Source organism: Hetaerina americana, unplaced genomic scaffold (assembly GCF_022747635.1).
Source record: "Hetaerina americana unplaced genomic scaffold, ioHetAmer1.1.p SCAF_5, whole genome shotgun sequence".
NCBI classification, from domain to species: Eukaryota; Metazoa; Arthropoda; class Insecta; order Odonata; family Calopterygidae; genus Hetaerina; species Hetaerina americana.
Window position 1 is genome coordinate 86,607,279 of NW_027287095.1, and position 24,205 is coordinate 86,631,483.

At 37.1% G+C, this 24,205-nt stretch overlaps 1 protein-coding gene across 2 annotated transcripts in view; it reads left to right on the plus strand.

The window, feature by feature from the left end:
* The window catches only part of Chc (clathrin heavy chain), a 114,454-nt gene that overhangs the window by 60,568 nt on the left and 29,681 nt on the right, over positions 1-24,205 (plus strand). The window contains exons 2-8 of one of the 2 annotated variants that reach the window (XM_071592316.1): positions 5,828-6,059; positions 13,988-14,256; positions 19,442-19,603; positions 19,727-19,840; positions 20,451-20,624; positions 21,028-21,204; positions 22,422-22,547. In XM_071592316.1, coding sequence (XP_071448417.1) covers positions 5,828-6,059; positions 13,988-14,256; positions 19,442-19,603; positions 19,727-19,840; positions 20,451-20,624; positions 21,028-21,204; positions 22,422-22,547 — 1,254 coding nt within the window. The remainder of the gene's footprint in view (positions 1-5,827; positions 6,060-13,987; positions 14,257-19,441; positions 19,604-19,726; positions 19,841-20,450; positions 20,625-21,027; positions 21,205-22,421; positions 22,548-24,205) is intronic. The other variant, XM_071592317.1, reaches the window with a different exon arrangement.

Sequence of the window (24,205 nt, forward strand, 5' to 3'; positions counted from 1 at the left end):
ATCGTTCCGATTTGAGTTCTGTTTTTTTGTTAAATTGGTACATCTGTTGTTGATATTCCCTTTAAATCTTAGTGTCATAACTTGACATTTGCAAAAGTTACGGTCGGTTTTCGGTATGTCCATCAGTGCTTCCTGCGATTTTTCCATTACTTCCTCTCGGCTGCTAAAACGCGTTCCCCGTAATGGTTTTTTAACTCGATTGAACAGAAAGAAGTCACAGGGAGCCAAATCAGGTGAATTCGGTGGCTGTTGGATGGTATTTGTTGCATTTTTCGTCAAAAAATTACGAATAATGATAGCACTGTGCGACGGTGCGTTATCATTGGTGCAAAATCCACGAGTTTTCTGCCCACATTTCTGGTCTCTTTCGGCGAATTGCTTCACGCAAACGTCTCATAACGCCCAAATAATACTCTTTGTTTACTGTCTGGCCTTCTGGCAAAAATTCATGATGCACTACACCGTTGTAATCCATGAAAACCGTCAGCATTGCCTTCTTTTTTGACTGAAAACGACGTGGTTTTTTTGGTCTCGGCTCATTTGGTGAACGCCATTCACTTGCCTGATGTCTGGATTGCGTGTCGTACTCATAAACCCACGTCTCGTCTCCAGTAATGATCCTTTTGATGAATGTGGGATCGGATTCAGCCTCGCAAATCATGTCTTTTGCGACGTCAACACGGTCTCTTTTTTGCATGAAATTGAGGTCTTTTGGGCCCAACTTTGCTGCTACACGACGGAAACCCAAATCATTAACCACAATGTCTTGGGCGGATCCATAGGCAATGTTCAAGTCCTCCGCTATTTCTCTGATGGTTAATTTGCGGTTATTGACCAACATTTCTTTTACTTTATCAATTTTTTCACCGACTTTCGATGTCGATGGTCTGCCACTGCGTTCATCATCTTCGATTGACTCACGACCACTTCTGAACCGCTCGTGCCACTGGTAAACGACCGTTTTTTTTTAGAGAATCGTTGCCGAAACACTTTTCCAACATTTCCAACGTCCGTGCGCCACTAAATCCGTTTTTTACGCAAAATTTAATACAAGTTCGTTGTTGCAAATTTAAATCCATTTCTGAAATTGTAAAAAATCGCCAACACACACAGAGATAGATGTACTCTTGGCTACGTAACTTTTGCAAATGTCAAGTTATGACACTAAGATTTAAAGGGAATATCAACAACAGATGTACCAATTTAACAAAAAAAACAGAACTCAAATCGGAACGATGGGAGCGCCACACGGTGGTTATTCCGGGAACTTTTTGTTCAAGGTAGTATAATTAAGGGTTAACGCTATCACAGGATTGACTTTAATACCGCGTAAACTAGTCAGCCGAGATCACAGTGAGAAGTTTAAGGGGAATAGACTACAGAACCGATCGATATGTGGGAACATTTTTCCTTTTCACTGCTGGAGTCCACATGAGTAGGAAGCACGACAATTTAATCTCCCGGGGGGATGCCATTAATCATCTTCTCTAATGACTTGACCTTAAACCTCCTGCCACACCCCCTTTTTTCGGGGCTTTGGAAGTGTAAAGTGAAGCTACAAACATTTATCCTCTAACCCCGGATCATATTAATTATCGTGAAATCAATTGCAAGAGAAGAGCCCCCCTTTTTAAAGATAAGCTATTTTTCCATTTATAGTCCGCAGTGAAAAGAGTTCTATTCCAAAATTTTGTTTTTTTTCCCCTCAAATAAATTATGATGATGTTAAGTTTCATAGATTTTACCTCATCGTGATTTGTCGCGTTTATTCCTGACAATAGGTCGTTTACAACCTAGACTTTGGTTTGTTACCGATCAGGTAACATGTATTGCATGTTGGTAACAATATTAGCATGTTGATTTCACTCTAAGGGTAGAAATGTCGTCTTCGATGGTCGTTGAAACTTCGAGTAGGACATTGGTAAGCAATTTTAGGTCTTCAATTTTCATTGGCAATGGGATGTTGAAGACCTGTAGAGGGAAGAATGTCAGGCAAACGAGGAGGAAGTGGAAATAGAATAGAAATATTTCACGGAATGAAGTATGTATGCGGAATTGGAAAGAGGTTTATTGTAGTGTCGTATGTAAAGATGTTTTTTGTCAGGATAGACGAAGTAATGCATTGCCGTACCGTTTTATAGGCTGTGTCCATCCAAAAACTACCTTAAACGGCAGATTACAGATGATGAAAATAGTAATAATAATGTCGGAGATGAGTATTTGATGCCGGTGGTGGTGGCGATGGTGACGGCCCTGAGCGTAACCCACATTATTGTAATGGTCACTCTCGAAGGGCGTCGTGGATCCTTGAGACGGCGACACAGATTTCCACCAATGAGAGAAGAGGGGCAGAACGAGAAGATTCTTCGGCAAACTTGCTGAGTTTTTCAAAAGCAACGGAGATAAAAAAAAAGAATCAAGAGCGAATTTGGCAGATAGGGAAATGTCAACTTCCACGTCACTCTCAACTTTGAGCGAACCGAGTTTTCACTCAGACCTAAAAGTCAGTTTCCCAGTTCGTCGAATTATCGCATTTGACTTTGCTCTGGAACAGGCGCCGGCATTTATTGTTATCGACATTTCCATATCGCATACTTGAAAGCGTCTGTAGCGAAGCATGTTTCTGACTTCGCTTTGCTTCCTCCGTGGAATCGTATCCCCCCCCCCTCACTGTAGGAGGTCTCCACCACCACCTACTCTCCTCTGCTGTGTATGGCTGTGCTTATGTTCATTTCCCAGTAGAAACATAATTCGTCGGTACGATAAATATCGGGCTGGCGACGATATATCAGGCGGCGTTAATTATTGATTGTAACAGTATTGACAATATCGGGTTTATTGATCATATCGTGTTACGTTGATAAATAGCATTTACATCGAAAATAACGTGTACATAACGTCCGTCGGCGATATGGCCACACGCTGTAACCATAGTATCTCCCGTTTCCATCACAATGACGGTTTTACACAGCAGAAGAGAGACCCGGTCCACCTCTCCGCTGGTGTTGAGGGGCATTTAAAGCACCAGTATGCCTTTCAAGTGTTGGTGAAGACGAAGGAGCTAGTGAGCGAGCGTGAATAGCTAAACCTTTTAAGCAACTGAAACTTAATGGACTACAGACACCCGCTCTCATCCATCATGTTGATTGTGATTTCCGCTATGGAGTAGTGGAAATCACCATTGTTGGTCGCAAGATTTTTACATCTATTTTTTTAACCAACGGTCTTGAGATTTAAAATAGTAAAACTTTTTTTATATGTTCACATCGGCCAAATTGTCTTCTGCTAGTTTTATGTCGATAGTAGACGTGGAAATGTTAACATATTTGGACTTCCACTTCGTAATTGGTGGCAAATTACAGTGTCGCCGTTCATGTTTACTTAAATATCGTCCAAATCCTAATGTCGTCGACGTTTATCGATCATTGCAGTATCGGTTCCTTCTTAGTATCGTATCGTAGAAGTGTCAATATCAACCTGATGGGAATTTTAATAAAATGAAGATATGATGTCGGTATGCGTCGTTATATTTGCACGTCCAGACAGCTGTGCTGTTTACTCTTCTTGCAAGCGGGCACGTGCCTATTCGAATATATATCTTTGTAGAAGACTGTCCAAACCATCGGCTGCAACTGACTTAACGTTATCCTCCCGCGCTCAATTTACTCCATCGCCTCGTCGATTTCTGCTTAAGCCTTGTCTCCCCATCGCACTCACTCTCTCTCTCGCTGCTGATGCTGTTCACGCGAAGGAATGTCGCTGCCCCTCGGGTCTTTCCCGCCTCACCTCGCGCCAAATGGCGTCTGGCCTAAAACTCCTTCGTTCCCTTAAAATCCAGGGCTCTTTCCGCTTCTGGATTTCAGAACTGCACCCCTGCTTGGTATCCCTGCCCGTGTCAATCTCAGCACTGGTCTGCGGGACCCACCCAAATTCGTTTTTATCCCCTACGATACCCATCATTCCATTTACCTTTTCCTGCCCCAATTTCCTCTCCTTGCGACATTATCTGGTCAACCTTCATCACGTACTTCGCTATCGTCACCTCGCAGATTCACTTATTTTCTCGTGTCCTTTCATCGGTTATTCCTCCTTTTTTGTGCATTCACTTGTTTTTGTTATGGTTTTTAATAATTGATAAGTTCTGGACTGACCTAGCCCGAGTCTGGTGCCCATTGAGCACAGCTCCTCCCACGTCCGAGCGCCGTGTTGGAGGGCAGGAGGGAGAGTGGTGTGTCGCGTCCGCTTTGGCGGTCGGGCGTGCGATGCTCGCCCTGCGTCGTCTGCGGTAGGGGAACGGGGCAAAAGTGCGAGTGTCGCAGCCCACGTGGGCCGTCCGGCCGGACATGGTGCGTCACTCGGAGGGAGTAATCAAGCCGTGTTTACCGCGTTGTCGTCTTACCTTTGAATTTGCAGAAGGTTATCCTAGAACATGCCCGTAGTGTATGACACTTGTAAACCAGTCCATATTTCCGGACTATTGTCAATTAGGATGCTCTTTGAGTGTTTGTTATGAAGAAACTTTAACTCATTAATTGTGTGTGCATTAGCAGTGGTAAAAGCCAACGAGTGGTTAACGTTAGTTAGCTTAGTATTTTACTGGGAAAAAATACAGCTATGTTAATTCCATGTAATGTTTTCATTTCGGTTTTTCGGGTTTCAATGCATAGTATCATCAATAGTAAGTATTGAAACCCATGTCATGAAAATAAAACATTAAGTGGAATTAACATAGCTATATTTTTTTCCAATAATGGATAAGTTCCACAAAAGTCGAGCCTGAAACTACGAAGTGTATTAACCTAGTATTTCTTATTTAGGCATAATTCATAGTGGATTTTCTCAGTTATTTAATTTGTTCGGCAAGCCAGAAAACAATGTAAGATCGCCAAACCTCATCTAATTTCTTAAATAAACTTCTCCATTGCCAATAGTGCCACTATCTCCATTGTGCGTACACCCCAACCCATCCAGCAGGTGGCGTGCAGTAAATGCATGGAAAATGTAGCTGAATGCAGTGTTGTAGGAAAAATGGGAATTACAAATAGCCATAATTTTTTGCAATGCTAAATTGTGAAGCATTTAAATTCCCAAGTTGCCTGGTTCATAGAACTAACATAAAACACAAATTAAAGATGTATCATAGGTAGCAGATTAATTAGTAATCCTGAATTAACAGTATCCATTTTCGAAGAGACCAAATGGGTTCCTAAATTTCAAAATATTATGGAGGGAAACGAAGTTGACTGAATAACAATTTTGTTAGTTTCCTCAGAAAATGATGGGATAAGGGTTTATTGGGTGAAATTTTAACTGTTATACTATCAGCATTTTATATGTTTATGTACCACCAGGGAATATTTGAATCCTATTTTTAAGTATATTTGCAATTGATTTTTTTCTTTTGAGTAATTGAATTTGATTCTATTTACCTTGCAAACTTTTGTTTCTCTGGATACCCAAACATGGAATTAGACGAACTCCCTCAATTCGCAAATAATGAGCTCAGTCATGAGTACATCTTTTGAGATAAAATAAAATTGAGGTGAATACCATACTTTCTGATGCAATAAAGTTGCCAAAATGCAATTGCAGTCAAGCAAGTCTTAATATTTAAACAGTTGTGTGTGTTTCCCATTTGGGTGTAATTTTAATAGATAACATTTTTTTTCTTTTGCCCATTTCAATATTTTCTATTTGAAAGTATTGTCTCTGTGCATCAAAGTTGTCAGTCTCTATGTGGTAACTAAAAAATTATTGCTTTATAAAGTTGAGTTTTTTTTTAAATATGTGGCTAATCCTAATGTATTTTTTTTCATTTTCATTTCAGCTCACAAACATTGGAATCAACCCATCCAGTGTGAGCTTTAATTCCCTAACAATGGAGTCAGATAAATTTATATGTGTTCGGGAAAAGGTTGGGGAAACAGCACAGGTGGTCATAATTGACCTTAATGACCCAACAAATCCTATTCGGAGGCCAATCTCTGCTGACTCCGCAATCATGAATCCTGCCAGCAAAGTCATTGCCTTAAAAGGTAATTTGGTGAACAGCAGTGATGGTTAGCACACATTTTGATATTGTTAATAGTAATCTTAATTGTAGTTATTTGTTTTGGGTGTTATGTCATAGAAAATGGGCTTATCCCTTCTAAACTTTAATGCAAGTGGCAGAATTAGCTACAGTTTCAGTAGGGTGACAGTGCATACAAATAGTAATTCTTAATCACAGAATAGTAAATATTGAAAATAACGGAAGATATTTTAGTTGAATGACTTCTGCCTTTTTATTCAAATTGATGGGAAATTTAACTAAAGGGAAGTTTCTTTAAATTGGCCATTTTATCCTGTTTAACCACCTTAGCGTTTAGTGGGCTAATAATTATAACCCCATTTAATTCGTGTATGTGCTTGTTTGACTATAGTTGAAGTAGTGTCTAACTGGCTTTTTAAAATGTCTTAAGTGTGGGTTCTTGTAATGCATGCAATTATTGATTCTGGCATTTTGTGTGTTTGATTTTGTTTGTGTGTGTTTTGTGGGTGCTAGGAGAATATTTTGTCAAAAATATGCATAGAAAGTATGAAATAAGGGTTAAACCTATGTGATGAGGTTATGAATAATTTTTCAAATGAAGTCATTTGCTTATTAATGAGTAATTACAAGTCACTGAAGTTATTGTTACATTTAGTGATTTGTGATTGGCATTATGATAAAGTTATCTGTTGTAGAGGAAGTAATCAAAATCGCAATATTTTGGCTACTATACTGACAAAAAATTTGCACTCTAATGATTATCGGAAAGTGATGGGCAAAGGAGATTATTGTTCATTTGTAATTTTCAATCATCGCCTAAAGCGATTACATTCAGAATGTTCTCGAATAACTGCTGCAAAGATGGGGATTGGACCACTGTCGTCCATCCAGGGAAAATGGGAGGGTTGTGAGACTGGAGGTGGTGGTGTCTGGATTGAAAAATGTTATTTTCCATTTTATTAATTTTTATTTTGTTGCTCAATTTACTGATAGTTTAAGGAGGATAGGATGAGTGATTAAATGCATCTATGTACATGCAATCTATTTCGTGGTCAGTTTCACATTTATTGAGGTGTTAGTATGGGTTGTGTTGAGTGTGTAGTCTTTGTTTTGGCTGAAAAACCTGGCTCCAAATTTTTGTACGCATTCAACCTTTCCTCATGCCATGTCTCTCCTTCTATTTACTACCATAGTCCAAGCATAAGCAGGCACTTTTTGTTATATTGCGGCATTTTAATTTCAAATTATCTGCTCATCTAGCTTTTAAGTACCTCATAAAGAAGTATTATCTCTCTGTGGCAAACAGTTATTTTCTAGCAGATCCCATGAACAAATTCATACACAAGTTAACATGGAAAAAGAGTAAAATATTTTCTCCAAAATTTCTCTTGCTTTTTAGGAAATGCATTCAATGAATATAAGTTTTATGAGTTCTGTGTTAAATGCTCCGTTTCAATTTATAAGTAAAATTTATGTTCATTTTTGTTACTTCATGCTGTGTAGCCCCAGTTGAAACCAATAGCCCTAAATCCGTGATGGCCTTCAATAGAAAATTTGATGTCAGGAACATTTCATTAAAAGTTTACATTTTACCATGAAAATTTGAAAAATAAAAGTTTGTGAAAGGAAGGTGTTTTTAGTCATCTTCTTTATACTATTTCTGCAATTTCAAATGAAGGAGCTCCTCTAATTTTCTGTTCCAGATGATTTATTTGTTTTGATTCTGGATGATTTTTTTCAAATTCCATGTAATTAGAATTATTGCTTATGGTTCATTGCCAATTTTCCCTTTCAAATACTCTACAGGAATACCTTCAATGTTTTTTCATGGTTTTAGAGTTAAGTGATTACAAGTTTCATGATTGAAAAGTCATTGCAGTTGTTTGTAAATTCATCTTTAATTTGGTTGGTGAAGGTTAATTTTGATTCCCCAGTTGCCCCACGAAATGGTTTAAGTATTTATTTATTATTTCATCTTGTTATTTTACAATGGTAAAATATAAGATATCTCATGCAAAAACAAGAAATGTGTGCATATATCTTGAGAAATGGTTATAATAAAATAACCACTTGCCATACCTTGACAAAAAAATATTCCTCTCGGTAATAAAATCAACTCTTGATTAAAAAAGATTTTAACCTAAGTTTGAACACATGATACGAGTTGGCATCTTTTATGCCTACTGGTAAAGGATGACTAATTTCAATGACAGCATAAATTGGTCCTTTTTGAAACAGTGAAGTGGAATGTTGCATTACATGCACCTTGTTTTCTTTGTCTTGTGGCATAACAGTGGATACTCTCATTTTTTTAAATCGAAACATGCTTTCTCAAACAAACACACGCACATGATATATTTACAAACATTTTCGAGGTACGATTTCAAAATTTATAAGATGAGGTCTTTAGGATTATATTTTTTCCACTGTTGCTCTTTAAATCACAATGGAGAAAGTCCAGCTCTAAGTTGGCACAGTAAGGGTGTAATATTTGGAAAGAGATTCAATCGACAGTTGTAGCTATGTGGGCACCAATAGAAATCAACAGCAAGTAGTAAAAAAAATGCTGACGTTTGAGTTTTAAATCATTTTTGGTGGCACTTTTGTCGATAAATCAGTGCTAAAGGCAATTATTTGGGTTAAATTGCTGTGTTAATAATTTTAACTATTGGCAAAAGCAGTTAAAGTTGAATAGAATTAAAGATTTTTGAACTGAGGTTTTAATTGGCAAATTGCTTGGCAAGTGAAGAGTTCCGAGGTGTCGGACTGGGTTGAAGTTAAACACTGATGTTTTGATTGCTAACACCATCATTCAAACATCCAGTTTTCTTCTCAACCCAGGTGGGAGACAAAAGAATTCTTTGCTCAAGGATTGGAGAGGGTCTAAAAGAGAAGAGTATACATTATTTTCAAACATGACAAGAATATAAGTGAAAAGAATTTTGAATATTGTGTCGTGGGAGTGATAAAGTGAATGTCCAGCCAGCAGGGTTAATAAATGATGTTAAATGAAATATTTTAGTCTCACCCTCCGAATAGACTAAAACTTGATGTCGTAGAAGGGCTTGTGCATTCTGATGACCCCCTAGAGCTGTGCAACTGCTCCTGGTAGGGACACTCGTGTCAAATGGTAGGAGTCAAAGGGAAAGAAGTTCTAACATCTCTTCCTCAGTGAGGCACCTTCTAAGGCATGTGACCCCTTTGGGGTGGGCATTGAGTGATGGCGTCACATTTAAAATACTGTTGAGGAAGGCTGTGGTAAATCATCTCGGTTAATTATCCTGATGTTGGACAAAAAAATAAGAAAGCGAGGAACATCTACAGAAACAAGATAAGGATAGCTTTGGTCCAGGCACACTTTTTGCTGTGAACGTTAAGGGCATTGAAATCACAATAAGATACAATTCCTGTAGAGTTTCTTAAGGGTTTAGGAAAATGTGGGAGAAAGAGTTTTTATGAACTAATTTGTAGCATTTATGAGGAGGGAGGAATTTAGCAGGAAGATTTAATCAGATCAGTATTAGTTCCATCCCAAAAAAAGAGAGAGGCAGCCGTATGTGAGGACTATGGAACAGTATTCATCAGTGCACGAAGCTGAAGTGGTAATTAGGGTCATCGATGAGGGGAATGGGAGGAGGCCAAATGGTTACCTGGGGGGGATGATCAATTCAACTTCAGAAAGGGCAGAGGCATGCACAATGCCATTGCAATAATGAGTTCGCAATTGGAGAGACGGATATAGAATGCAAACAGGATTGTTTGTTTTGTAGAATTTTAGAGGACATCTGCAAAGAGTTGAATGAGTACAATGTTTTGCATAAAATGTGTAGATTGGAGATATATGAGACATATCTGTAACCTGTTCATGGCTAATTGCTCAGGTGTTAGTATCAGATAGTCTGGCCGGGTGTAGTGTTAAGGAGAGGGGTGAGACACTGTCATCCATTATCACCTGTGCGTTTTGATATATATATATATGCTGAGGAAATGCTTAGAGAGGCATGGAAAGAAGTGGAGAAATGAAGGAAGGTCGGTGGGGAAATCATAAAATCGGCTCAGTTTGTGGATAATCAAGCTTTGATTTGCCAGTCAGCCAAGCAATTGCAAAGCATTGCTGAGCACATTGCAAAGTCAGCGTGATAGGTATGGGATGAGAATCAATGTTGTTAATTATAGTGTGCGATGTCAGATTGAGTTTTGTTAGGATAGGCCAAGGAATTAATCATTTTACTGTTTTTAGTGTGTCCATCCAAATCTACCATAAATGGTATGATACCATTTTAATGATAAATTTGACATCAGGATTTCACTAATAAGGTTGGTTAGTAGATGAAATCAAAAGTACCAAAGATAAAAGTAGATATATGGATGGAAAACTTAGTTAAAATATCCATGTAATCAGTCATTCCTAAGGTAGCTGATGAAGATCTGGAATTGACGTATTAACATGCATGGGTATGTGTAATACATTCACTGTAAGTGCCTTTTGAAGATATATGCCCAGGAAATGGTAGGGTAGACATGGCAAGGATTTGTGGTGGGCAGGAGTAGAAGAGAGGATTTCGTTAAGTTTTTAAAGCTCAAGTTTGTAAGCTAAGAGATTGCTGTAATTTATGAATGTATTGGAGGGTCGATTGTGAATATAAAATTTAAGTTAATTGCAAGAAAATGAAAACAGTAGGATTCTCAATAAGTAATATGATTATCGATTATAAAATAGAGAGTTATACATTTAAGCAGGTGGAGTAATGTATGGTTTGGTTGGAAGTGGGTTTATTAACAATATGAAAAGACTTAGATTGAAAAATATGAATTTTCAATTAAAGTTCTGTCATTTGAATTGAGTTTTGATCCAGGCTGGCACTTACTGTAACTTCGTAGCATTTAAAATTCAGCTATTGAGTAGGTTGCCCAGTTTCTCTCACTATTGCTAATTCCCTCAGTTCTGTTATTTACACAGTGAATCACATGGCTTTGATTTTTAGCAAGAGGTATCTATCCATCCATCCATGGGTGTCATTTGAGCCTATTACCTTCTGGCTCAGAGCTGAACATTTGACTTATTGGCAGTTGACATGTTTAAATTTCATAGAGATCGGGAAAATTACCAGAATTCATTAAACAGGGTAAAATCCAAGCGTGCTATTTGTTTTAGCTAGTTCAGGCTTCTCTCTGTACAATAGAGTATACTTGAAGTCTTGGTGTAATCCAAAATTGGGGTATTTCTAGAGTCATATTTGTCATTCTGCCAGATGTCATGTTCTTGTCTATATGAACCAAGATTGTGAGTGTAATTCAAAAGGTGACAATTTAAATGCTATTTTTCTAGTTTTTGATTGTAGCTTGACTCAGAGAGGTGCTCAGTATGCCTCATTTTTAAAGGAAATATGTTGTAGTTGATCTGAAACTTGAAAGATCAGAATGATTAAGCAACTTAGCAATTTGGGATACACAGTGTTGTAAGGTTGTCTCCGCTGAAGAAAATGACCAAGTCAATGAAAAGTTTTGTTTTACTTCCTCTATCATGTACTTTGTCAGCATGTCATTTTTGCCAACTTTTTGTTTAAGTTATTTCAACTTAATTTGGAGTGATATATTTCCTAGATTTATATTGTATTCTCTTCTATTTAATTGTGCTAAATGTTTGGGTTTCTTTATCCTTCTGCTCTCAAAGAATGCCTGTCCTTTCACTTGACCAATATTTCCTTCATGAAATGGACTATGCAATTTCCCTATTTTAACTTTTAGATTTGTTGAAATTTCATCATGAGGATATTGCCCTTGGTACCCCACACAAGCCCTGTGAATGAAAATATCCTTAGAGTGCAGGCCTGTTTAAAATCCCCAGGTTTCTGACAATAATGAACCCCTGCCCTGTAAGGGAATTGGAGCACAGGACTTGATTTTTACCATTTGCCTAGGGCTCCCAAAACATTTTGTCGATTTTCAAGTAATAATCCAATTAGTAAAACAAGATACCCACAGTTAATGTTGTGAGATAATTTGTGAAGTTGAATCATACTTGATGTTAAATTGAATAGATTAAATCAAATTTAGTGTCAGCTTTCAGGAATTATTAATAATCATTAAAGCTGATAGCCTGAAATATAGTGATTTTTTTATATCAAAAGAAACCCTGCATTTGTTTCTACTGTGTGTTGTAGTTGTATGTACATTATTATGGTAACATAATGACTTCTATAGGAATATACTGCTGTACCTCATGAGTGAATGCATCTACGTGGGTCGTTCAATATGCCTTTGCAAAAAATAGGAGAACAAATTATTTTGTGGCTTTTTTTATTTTTCAATGTTTTGGCTTTGTACACTTTTCCCAGCGGCTCTCTAACATTTCCAAGTTATCCAGAAAGAAGGATTTCTGAAGGTCCTCAAGAGAAACATGTGTTGGCAGTGATTTTGTAATAATTCAAAATTTAATTCCATAATATTTGTCATCAAAACTGTGCAGGTGTGCACCCTAGCATTGTCTTGATGGTAGAATTTTTTTTTTCATTTTGAGGACTTTTTTCTTAATTTCTTCGCTCAACCATTGAAATAATGACTCATAATACTCTTCATTGATCGTTTATCTTTTTTGCCAGTTATCTATGTAGATGGTTCTTAATCCATCCAAAACAAATGGTGGCCATCACCTTATTGGCCAATTTCACGGTTTTCTGAGCAGGATGACCTTCAGAAACACACTGTTTCGACTGTTATTTTTTTCTTTGAAGTCCATGTTTCATGCTCAGTTATTTATTGACACAAACTCAACAGGATTGCAACAGAAAATCACCAAACTAGCCTCCAAATCAGCCTACGAATCGACCACACAACTGCATTTATTCTCCATTGAGAACGAACTCAGCCTAAATCAATCTTGCAGAGTTTTTCGTGCAACATGCAATTTTTCATGCAAAATTGAAAACTCTGTACCTAGTGATATAATTAGTGGCCTCAACTATTTCGTGAACTTTGATTCATTGATTGCTCAAAACCAGATCATGGATTTTGCCAATCATTGTTGGAGGAAGATACTTCCACTGTACATCCCAAACAATGTTCATCATGAGTGGATGTACATCCACATTCAAACTCTTAACCAATTGGAAATGGTTGCTAACAAGAGAGCAGATGTGTCATGAACTTCGTCCAACTTGGCCTTGGTCTTTTTCCATTAGTAAGCCTTTTAATTAGAAGTTCTTAATCACCAAACAATACTCATTTTTTTCTATTTTTCTGGATAAGCAAAAGTTGGTTATTTTAATTGACTATGAAAATGAAATCATGTGATAATATAGCTGAAACTTTATAACAGCAGTCTAGTGAGACATGGCGCATATTAAAATCAAACCTTTTCCGGTAGTACGAGAGCCATCTCTTGAATTTTCTCAGGAATCATTGAACGACCCACGTAGTTTAGAAAGGCAGTTAGAGGGATAGATATTACCTAGTTACTATTTAGCTTTTAACAGTCTAGATAACTTTCTAAAGTCTGACTGGCATTTGTGATTGATCACTTTTCCCTTTTTACATTCACTTTTTAAATTTAATTTACTCATGCTTTATCTCAGGGTGGGAACTTTTATTTACTGTATGAAATGGCATAATTACTGAAGAGAATTGAAGTGATTTAAATGTAATGATGCCCATACATATCATGGGTTTTATGGCTGTCATGATTTAAAATTTAATTTCCTTTGGCTAAAAATGTTATTACTTGTGTCTAATGGCCATATCATGGATAGGTTAAATGATTAAGTGTTGGGCAAAGAAAAAATAAAAAGCTTAAAAACATTTTTTGATCAATTTGAATTTTTTCTGTGCATTCCTGTATTGTCTTTAAAATATAAAAGGGAAATAACTAGTTGTATTTGTAGTATTTTAAATGTGATTTTTGTTGTTAAATATTCTGCTATTGCTTGGTCATTAACTCCTCCCTACATACCTTTGCAGCTCAGAAAACCCTCCAGATATTTAACATAGAAATGAAAAGTAAAATGAAGGCACACACCATGACAGAGGATGTCACCTTTTGGAAGTGGATATCATTGAACTCTGTGGCACTTGTGACGGAGACGTCAGTGTATCATTGGAGCATGGAAGGAGATTCAGTGCCACAGAAAATGTTTGACCGCCACTCAAGTCTCATTGGATGTCAAATTATCAACTATAGGACTGACCCCAAGCAGCAATGGCTCTTGCTCATTGGGATATCTGCCCAGGTAAATAAATTCATTCTTGCATTTGACAGTGCTTCATGAAGGGTTGAATTGGATGCAGATTGAAATGGAAATTCCTCTTGTTGTTTGCCTTAGCTGTAGATGCCGAAATTTTTGCCACCGAAACCTTATTTTGTTAATGCATTCCACAGCAATCAACCAGAATGATGGTTTGATAGATGATGATGATGATAGATATCACCCTGAGATAACCTTATAGGTATATGACATTTACAGTGTCAGGGATATGAAGTGACCTTATTCCTTTTTCCCTCCGTTGCATAAAGTTTTCCCTAAGTTATTTTTGTCAGGAAATATCTCCCCCTTTTAAAATCTGGGCAGAAACACTGCTCAGATTTTAGAAGAGGCTGTTCCAGTTGCATCTCCCAGGTTTTGAACTGATATCCCTTTGGTGAGTAGGCTATTATCCGGCCAGATAGTTTACCGTGGGTAAATAGGACATATTCTATAACAGCTCCCGAATGCAAAATTTCCTTCAAAGTTACTTGAATCCTAATGTAATTGGAAGATCATGCAAATTTCATGTCTGAAGCATTTTAAGATCCCACTGTACATTTTTACACAAATAGAACTTGGTAATGACTGTTAACATTTTGTGACCCATTATAATTACAGTCTACTTACATGGGAAGAACTCTAAGAGCAAAATTTATTTTTTTTGTTGATTACAAATGATTTTCCCTTTCTGAGCAGTTTAAAAATATAGACATTACACATTGCATTAAGGCAATTTTTTTGTGGCGTAAAGAACTGTTGTATAATTTTGCCATTATGATTCTAAGAAAGGCACTATCACGGAAACAATGCCGCCATTAATTAATGAACGTTCTGTCTGGCTAACTTTTGGTGATGGGAGCATAAAAAATTATGACAGGATGTAACCTTAAGTTGTCTACACTTCAGGAAACTGATTTTCCTTCGATTTGACCCTGGGGTTTGTTGAATTGGAATATAGGAATATCTCAATTTACAAACCAGCTTTCAATTTCTGTGACATGTATTTGCAAGTTGAAAAATATGTTGTGGTAATGGTTGACTTTAAGAAACAGATGTATGATACAGTAAGAAAAAACTAAGTTTGTAAGAATGACTTGTTTTGCTCGATACTTTTTCAAAGACCAGTTCCTCTAGTAGCAAATTATGTGCATCTATATTTATGCATTAAGCCTGTGCTAAGTTATATGCCCGTGTACTCTATCATACAAGGATGGACAAAATAATGAGAATGATTGGCTTTTGTGCATAGTTTTTCAGTGTCTACCTTCTTAATTCCATATCTCTTATGAGCAGTTCATGAGAGAATACTATTTTTACTATGCTATTTTTACTCATGAAGCTCATATAATTTAAATTGTTTGGCATCTTAATCAAAGAGGCCACATGATAGTCCATTGGTAGAGTGGTGGGCTCATGGGTCTGGGTTTGATTCCTGGGGATGCCTTTGGGCACCCCCAACCTCATCCAAACTAGAGTATTTTGGGTACCAGATTCTCCTGAGAAGCCAGCGGCACAGAGGAAGGACTGGCCCCTTACCCTGTACCGTCAATGTCATATGCCATATAGGGCTTAGTATTGGGTGATCTCTATTCTGACCTATCAATTACACCTTCAGGTTGATTACATTGGTTATTTTTTGTGCTAGTGATGGTGCCATGTTGAAACCTCTTGAAATCTTCTTAAAATGTGAAATTGAGGAAGGGGAATGGGGAACCAGCTCAAAAGAACATAGAAAACAATCAGGATGTATTTGTTTTGTAGATTTCGAGGAGGCATTTGAGAGAGTGAATTGAATGAATGTACGAGGGTAGTTAAAAAGGTTCTCGGAATCGCCACCGGATGTCAGCACTAGTGCAATGAGTTTCTCAAGCAGTAATAGGTAATCCCTCATGTCAGTGCTCTTGGAAGAGATCTGTGGTGTGGATGCCTCTCTGTTGTTGATCCTGTGTAGTGATTTGTGAAGATAGAATAAATTGAGATTGGACGAGTGATTAAATACTTCGTAAAGAAAGGTATGAAAGCAAAGGAATTTCAAGCAGCCTTGGAGAACACACTGGGGGAATTCGGCTTCTTCATATTCAACTGTTGTCAAGTGGACAAACATGTTTGTTTGGTCAGGACAGCTTAAATGATGATCTGTTTAGTGGTTGGCCAAAATGTGCCATACCCCAGAAATTATTGCAAAAGTGCATGAAGTGGTCATGGAGGATCGCCGACTGAAAGTGCGAGAAATTGCTGAAGCTGTAAAGATGCCATCTGAATGGGCATTCCACATTTTAACAGTGGAATTGGATATGATCAAGTTATCTGCCAGATGGGTGCCATGACTCTTGACACAGGATCACCAACGCATCAGAATGGATATTTCCAAACCATGGTTGACCGGTTTTAAGAGCAACCAACTAGATTTCCTGTACTGGTTTGGGACCACTGGTGAAACTTGGGTCCACTACTATACCCCAGAGACAAAACAGCATTCAAAGCATTAGAAACATGTTGATTTACGAACACTAAAGAAAGCTTAGGCAAAACAGTCGGCGGGAAAGGTGATGGCTTCAGTTTTCTGGAATGCAGTAGGGATTCTGATTATAGATAATCTTTCCACTGGTCAAACAATTACTGTACATTAATATGCTGACCTCCTGGACAAACTACAGCAGAAGATCTAAGAAAAAAGGCCAGGTTTTGCAAGGAAGAAAGTCATCTTTCATTAAGAAAATGGACATCCACAAACAAGTGTCATTGCTATGGCAAAAATACGTGAATTAAATCTAAATTGTTGCCAAACCCACCTTATTTGCCTGATTTTGCTCCATTGGATTTCCACCTGTTCCCCAAGCTCAAACTTTTCCTCGGTGGAAGGAGATTCTCATCCAATAAAAAACTAGCAGCCGAAGTAGACAGGTATTTTGAAGGCCTGAAGGAGACCAATATTTGAGATTGGATCAAAGCATTGGAGTATCGCTGGACCAAGTTCATTAGTGTACAAGGAGACATCGAAAAATTAAAAAGGTTCACCTAGGTAATTTTTTCAAATCTATTCCATTCTGAGAACTTATCTAATGAATATTGTAGAAAATAGTAGTAGAGTGGAGGGATAGGCAACTTATCCATGGCCTCAGACTGTACAGGTGCATATGCTGGATGAAGAGTTAAAATGGGCAGTGTTAAGAAGAGTAGTAATCGTAATGACCATGTATATCATGCATTTTTTACATCATGTTTGGAAAAAATGGTTGAAATGTCATGGAAATAACTGGAGATAAGAATCCAAGTCAACAGAGAATTTATAGTCAGGTTCACAAATGGCCCAGCTTTAGTTAATCAGCCGGCCAAGGGCTAATCTAATTGCTGAGCACAGTAATCTTTTGAGAAAGAGGGAAGCTTATTTAAAGGTAAATTAGGAGGGTAAGAACTAGAGCAAGAGTAACAGTTGAAGTATCTTGGAAGTGTCTTGGATCAAGTGTGTCACAGTAGTGGAGACATAAGATGAAGAATAGAGTTGGGTACAGATGCACTAGGAGGGGGAAATGGTGACGGGGTTGTTAAGTCAGGAGGTCAGAACTGACTAGTGAAAACTTTGATGTGGCGTGTGGTTTTGTATGGATCGAAAACTTTGTCATTGAAGCAAGACAATAGGCATAGTTGGGAGGCCTTTGAATTGTGGGTGTGAATGAAGTAAAATGGAGAGAAAGGAAAACAAATGGAGTATTATGCATGGTGAGGGAGGAGAGGAGATGATTGTGAGAAATCTAAAGTAATGAAAATATTACTTTTGACTAAACTCTCCTAGGTACAACTGGGAATACTTTATACCAGGTTTTATCAATGATGTGGCTGTCATGGTATGAAGTAATTCTTCTGGTTTCATTTGATCTTATCCAGTCAGACATTTCATGTTTGTAGTATGTTCATCTTCAGTTATCCAAAGAAACTGCAATCCGAGGGTTGTAGAGAATGCAGAATACAAGAATAACGTTGTAATCAACTGCCGTTTACAGCAGTGTAGGTTAGCTAAAGTGGAAGGTACTATAATCTTAAAGAAAAAGTTCTTTTCAAGTTTTTCATGGAATGAAATGTATGCTACGTACCAAATAATTTTGAATGTACTTTGATGTGTATGAACATCTGACCCAGTATGTACTACACTTGGGTTATTTGCTAACTCTATTTAGAATCAATAATAAAGCAGAAAGTAACCATTGACCTTGTAGCATGCCCTCAGTTTCCCTTTATCTCTAGAGGTCAGGATGTGCCCTTTGAAATTTTCATTGGTCAGGAATTTTTATAAAATTACCAAATCAAACAAATAATATTTTTTGCTAGATTGTCTATCATTTCTATCATTATCTTTCCCACCTTATAAATTTTTTAGGATTTTCTAAACAAAATATCTTCTAGCATCATGCTCAAATTGGCTATTCCAGTGTAATTTTGGTTCATACTGGCCCTGGTGGTGCTCGGGTGATGCCCTTGCCTGTCAATCAGAGGTCAATTCAGGTCAGCAAGGGTTCGATTCCCAGCTAAGTGGGTCTCCTCCCCCAAGGGTTTGGTTGTTTGTAATTGTTGTCAATTTATGTGTAATATTAAGGGGAGAAGTGGAAGAAGGGACTGTGAAGTCTCATTCTCACCCAAATGCAGTTTTTAAATAAAATACCTTACATATGAGGTAATGATGGAGAGCAATCTTCTTATTTCTCAATGCTCATCTCCGTATTCCTTCATTTAAGGTTTATAGGATGTAAGGATTGAAATCGTGTCATTAGAACCCTGGTTGGGGAAGAAATACCTCCTACGGGAACTAGGGATGGGCCATTTCTATACTCTTTAGATTGCAATGCCAATTAGATTCTTATCTTCGCCCTCTATTTGTTCCAATAGTTGTAGCAAATGGATAAGAATTGAGCACTGACAGTGCAAAGGCAAATAGAAATTCCATTGCCTTCAAATGAGTGTTCATTGTATTAGGAGTTGGAGATATGGTGAATGAGAAGCTTTATACCAAGGATAAAAGTCCCATCTTTGACTTTTTCAGTTTCAAAACTAAAGGATAATCTTTTAAAAATTAGTAGACACATACGTGCTACATAATATTTTCTTTGCAATATCTTTTCAAAAGTGCTAATTTTATGTGAGATTCCCAATATTAAATATATTTTTTTGTCTTCAGCAAAACAGAGTTGCTGGAGCCATGCAGTTGTACTCAGTCGAAAGGAAGTGCAGTCAGCCGATTGAAGGTCATGCAGCATCATTTGCGCAGTTTAAAATGGAGGGCAGCGTGGAGCAATCAACTCTCTTCTGCTTTGCCGTGCGAACTCAACAGGGTGGCAAGGTCTGGCTTTATATTTCTTAAACTTAAAAATTATGTTTAAAAAGAGCCTGGATGATATTATAAGATTTTTCTTTCTTTTTTCAATATTTGGAATGCCTCTTCTATGTCTCTTTGTCGTTTCAGTTGCACATAATTGAAGTTGGCCAACCACCTACAGGGAATCAACCTTTCCCAAAGAAAGCTGTGGATGTTTTCTTTCCACCTGAAGCTCAAAATGACTTCCCTGTAGCAATGCAGGTAAGAAATTTCCTATGACAAGTTTTCTTGAGCATGTTCCACCCTCCTTGTGTTACTCAGTAAAGATTGGTGAATGTTAGGGCTAATTGGATTAAATCTTGAGTATTTGCACTCAATATCTTGCTTCTCTATCATTTTATAAGTGATACTGAGCACTGAAAAGTGCACTTTACTTTTTATCATATTTTTTTTGCTTCCCTTTCTCACAGTCTTCTCCTTTGGGGAAGGCTGAGTTGAAAAGCCTCTTTTTAAATAATTTCAAGGCTCATACTATTTCATCTTGAGAATTGGTTCCTTACAATTGTAATTTAAAACTTCAAAGTGTCTTCCTTCACACACAGACTTACCCCAGAGAGCAAAGAATAGTTGTATGTTGATATACTTGTGCTAGGAAATTGATTTGTTTGACATATTTTGCTTGGATGCAAATTCCTCCATTAAGGGACCATAATTGTGTTCATTTTCCTGGAGCATTTCCGCAATGTGTAATATTGTCACTGCATAACTGCAGCCTTGTTTAGTGACTGATATTTTGGTGAGAGAGTTGCGACTCTGATTTGATTGGTTGTTTCAGTATTTTCAATTCATATGTTTTTATTTATTTATACAGGTTAGTGCTAAATATGATGTCATATACCTAATCACAAAATATGGATACATTCACCTGTACGATATAGAAACGGCTACGTGCATATACATGAACCGTATTAGTGGGGACACCATCTTTGTAACTGCACCCCATGAGGCTACAGGAGGCATCATTGGAGTCAACAGGAAGGGACAGGTCAGTAGAATGATACTTCCAAGTAATAATTTCCATGAGTTAATGTGTATGTTATCTTAATCTGATAAAATGCAAGCCTGAGTTGTTTGGCTTTTGGTTCTCAAACCTTTGTGCAATTATGCTTTGCTCACTCTTAATCAGTGAAGTCATTGCAACTCTTTTGTGAACCGTGTGTGTTTGTGTGGACTAATGATGAATCAAAACTATTAATGGCTGTTCACATTCTGATGTGTTCTGAAGATATACCTATCTGACAAAGTCCTAATCACAGTGTGTGTGCATTTAACAGAGTGCATCCATGATTGAAATGTTGTGTTCAATTAATTATGTCACCATAGCATTTTTACTTCAAATATTTGTCAACGTTGGCTCACTCAATTGTTTGTTTTTTTTTATTAATAAGGTTCTGTCGGTTAGCGTTGAAGAAGATAACATCATCCCATATATAAACACAGTTTTGCAAAATCCTGACCTGGCTTTGAGAATGGCTGTTCGGAATAATCTGGCTGGTGCTGAAGACCTTTTTGTTCGAAAATTCACTTTGCTCTTTCAAAATGGACAGTACGGTGAAGCTGCAAAGGTTGGTACTGGCTGCATTGATGATTATGATGATGAGAATTCTGATCTCAATGGTTAAGAACTAAAATATTTTTATTAAGGCATCATTGTTGCCTGTTACCGGTGGTGTTAGATTTCATATGAGCATGTTGTTCAGACTTTAAACTAAGTATTTTTCCTTATTTCCATATTATAATGGAAATTAAGAAATAAAATATCTTTACGTTATATTTCTTTCAAAGGACCTTGATAAATCCTGTCATTACATACGTGTAGAAATACTAAATTCATAACCATCTGTTCTGATACAAGTCTTCCTTAGTTGAGATTGTTGTGTGAAAATTTTGGTACACAATTTCATCATAGAGCGGCAACAAAAGGAGAAATAAATATCTACTTCACTTTTTCTCCGGAAGGGCTGATTGAAATAGTGTGTGACCTTCCTGAGTATATCTTGGGAATAGTAGAAGCAGCGGAATTTAAACTTTGTATAGTATCCACATTTTACACAAGCAGGCCATCTAATTTACAGAGAAAAAGGCTATATGATATGCTGTATTAAATATTCTACGTGGAATGGTGCAAATTCTAGTTCTTTCTGCAAATATCTCACCTAAATCAATTTATCAGGTAATTTCTTTCTTGTTTTAAAGAAATTTCATGGAAAATCTTACACTTGAGCAAAGCTGTAGTGAAAGTAATTTCTTGAAATATTATAAGTTGAGCAATCAGAGATTAGGATTGTTGGTTAAAAATAATTATATCAATCTCATTTGACTTATTATCTAATCATTACGTCACAATGATTGTCACAGTCTATTATTTCATTTTTATAGCTACACTCAAGCCAGTCATCTTCAATTTTGACACTAACTGGCATAATATCAACCTCTCATCATGATGTGATATCTGAGGATTAAAGTGAAAGCATGTAGAAATAATGATCCTTTAAGTTGTGCATAGTTTTTCACTGTGGTTGGTATGAGAAGCTTTCATATTTGTCTGTTAAATTGAATTCTTTGGGGTAATACATCCTGAATTGAATATGGAAATGTCGAATGATGTGGCTGTTAAAACTCTTTTTTAAAGAATATTCATTGTGAAGAGGTATGTTAGCCGATGATAATTGCATATATTATGGCGTGGTAAAACAAACGTAAAGCAGTCTTAAAATGTGTTGGTCATTTTTAACTGTTATTTTTATTTGTTTTTAATGATGATCCATTATCCATGTTCAAGGTGGCCGCCAATGCTCCCAAAGGAATCCTCAGAACCCCACAAACCATTCAGAGATTTCAGCAAGTTCCAACTACTCAAGGCCAAACCTCACCTCTCCTCCAGTACTTTGGCATCCTACTAGATCAGGTTTGTTTTTAACCTCTCCTCCCTACGTGTTCCTGAGTGTACCTTGGCTCTCACAATTAAACCATAAACACAGTTGTCAATAATACAATCAGAATTAATAAACCCGAAGGTTGGTTTGATGATGATTGTAGAGTTCATCCAATACTAAGCCCTATACTGCGTGTGAAATTCACACATCAGGGTACGGTGGTCTGATCCTTTCCCTGTGCTGGTTATGGTTTCCCAGGAAGATCTGGTACCTGAAAAATTGCATAGCTTGGGTGAAGCAGAGGGTGCCTGGAGTGGCTTGCCTGGGAATCAAACCCGGGCCCTCCAGTCAGTAGTCCAACGCTCTGAGACCCCTGGGCTTCCATGACTAGTTTTTACATATTGGTCCTATATCTTACATGTATTATCCCAAATAGTATTTAATGACTCAATAAATTGATTACACCCATTCATTTCGGTTCTGATTCACTGGGATTGTCCAAATTTATGTTGTCCATAGTTTATTTTGTTTTGGTCATTGTTTCATTGTCATTAAACACAATGTGATAGTTGCTTTGTATTTGGGACCCATTTTAGGATGTCGTAAAAAATCAGATGGAATCGTGAAAAAATACTGATAAAAGGAATGGTCCAGTTCTTCATTGATTCTCAAAAAAGACCAATGTAGAGTACTTCATTGTAGAATTCCAGAAATATTATAAAGCTCTCATAAACTGTAATGCCATGGATCTAATAGTGAAGCCAGATGACCTGGTAACTGCAATGTATTTGTTTTTGTTCACCTCCTTGCCTATCTGGACCCCTTTGATTGACAATTTTTTTTAATATCCAAGCTTCTGATATCTGTGGGAATAGTAGTTCTCGAGTGTGGGATAAATGTCTGTTGGCCGAAGGAGTATTGACATATGTGTGTGTGTATTTGAGAAGAATTTACTTATCAGATTTTCTAAATAGGATGATTTCTCTAATTCCTCCAAAATGTAAAGCTGTCATTAAAAGTAGAATACATGAGGTTGGTTCTTTGGTTCATGGTAAGAACTAAAAATAGTGTTGATAAGATTTGTTTCCATGCCAGTTGATGAGGAAGGTTATTCTCAGATCAACTTATTTCAGGGGGGAAATGGGTCCATTGTATTGACTTAAGACTTTGTATCCAAGCTTAAGTTAGGCTATGCCTTTTTATTATTCCCTGGAGAATGGAATCATAATGTAAATCATAAATTAAGTTTTTTGTATTGTATTTTTTGCTTACGCACATGCATTAGGATAGTTTTGAGGGTCCAGCTTGTTTTTATCTCACAATTAGCCTCGAAACTAAAGAACTGGCTGTCTTAAGAAAATGTTAATCTTTTTTTCAAAATAACATGCAGGTTACCAATTATAGGAATCTTTTGTAATGAATAATGATCTAATGATTGGCTACATCCTTGAAAAATTCAGGACAAGCAGCGAATATATAACACAATTGTTATTAACCTTAAGTAATTTCTTTTGGATGTATCGTTGCAACCAAGTGTTGTCAAATGTTATTTTTTTTGTTTTTGCCAGTTATCATTTGTGTGTGATGTGTTTGTGGATATGTATTGATTGTCTTTGCTGAAGAAAACTGGGAATATTTAGGGAACTCGTTGATTAAGTAATAAGCTAGCTAACAATGCAATAATTTCATT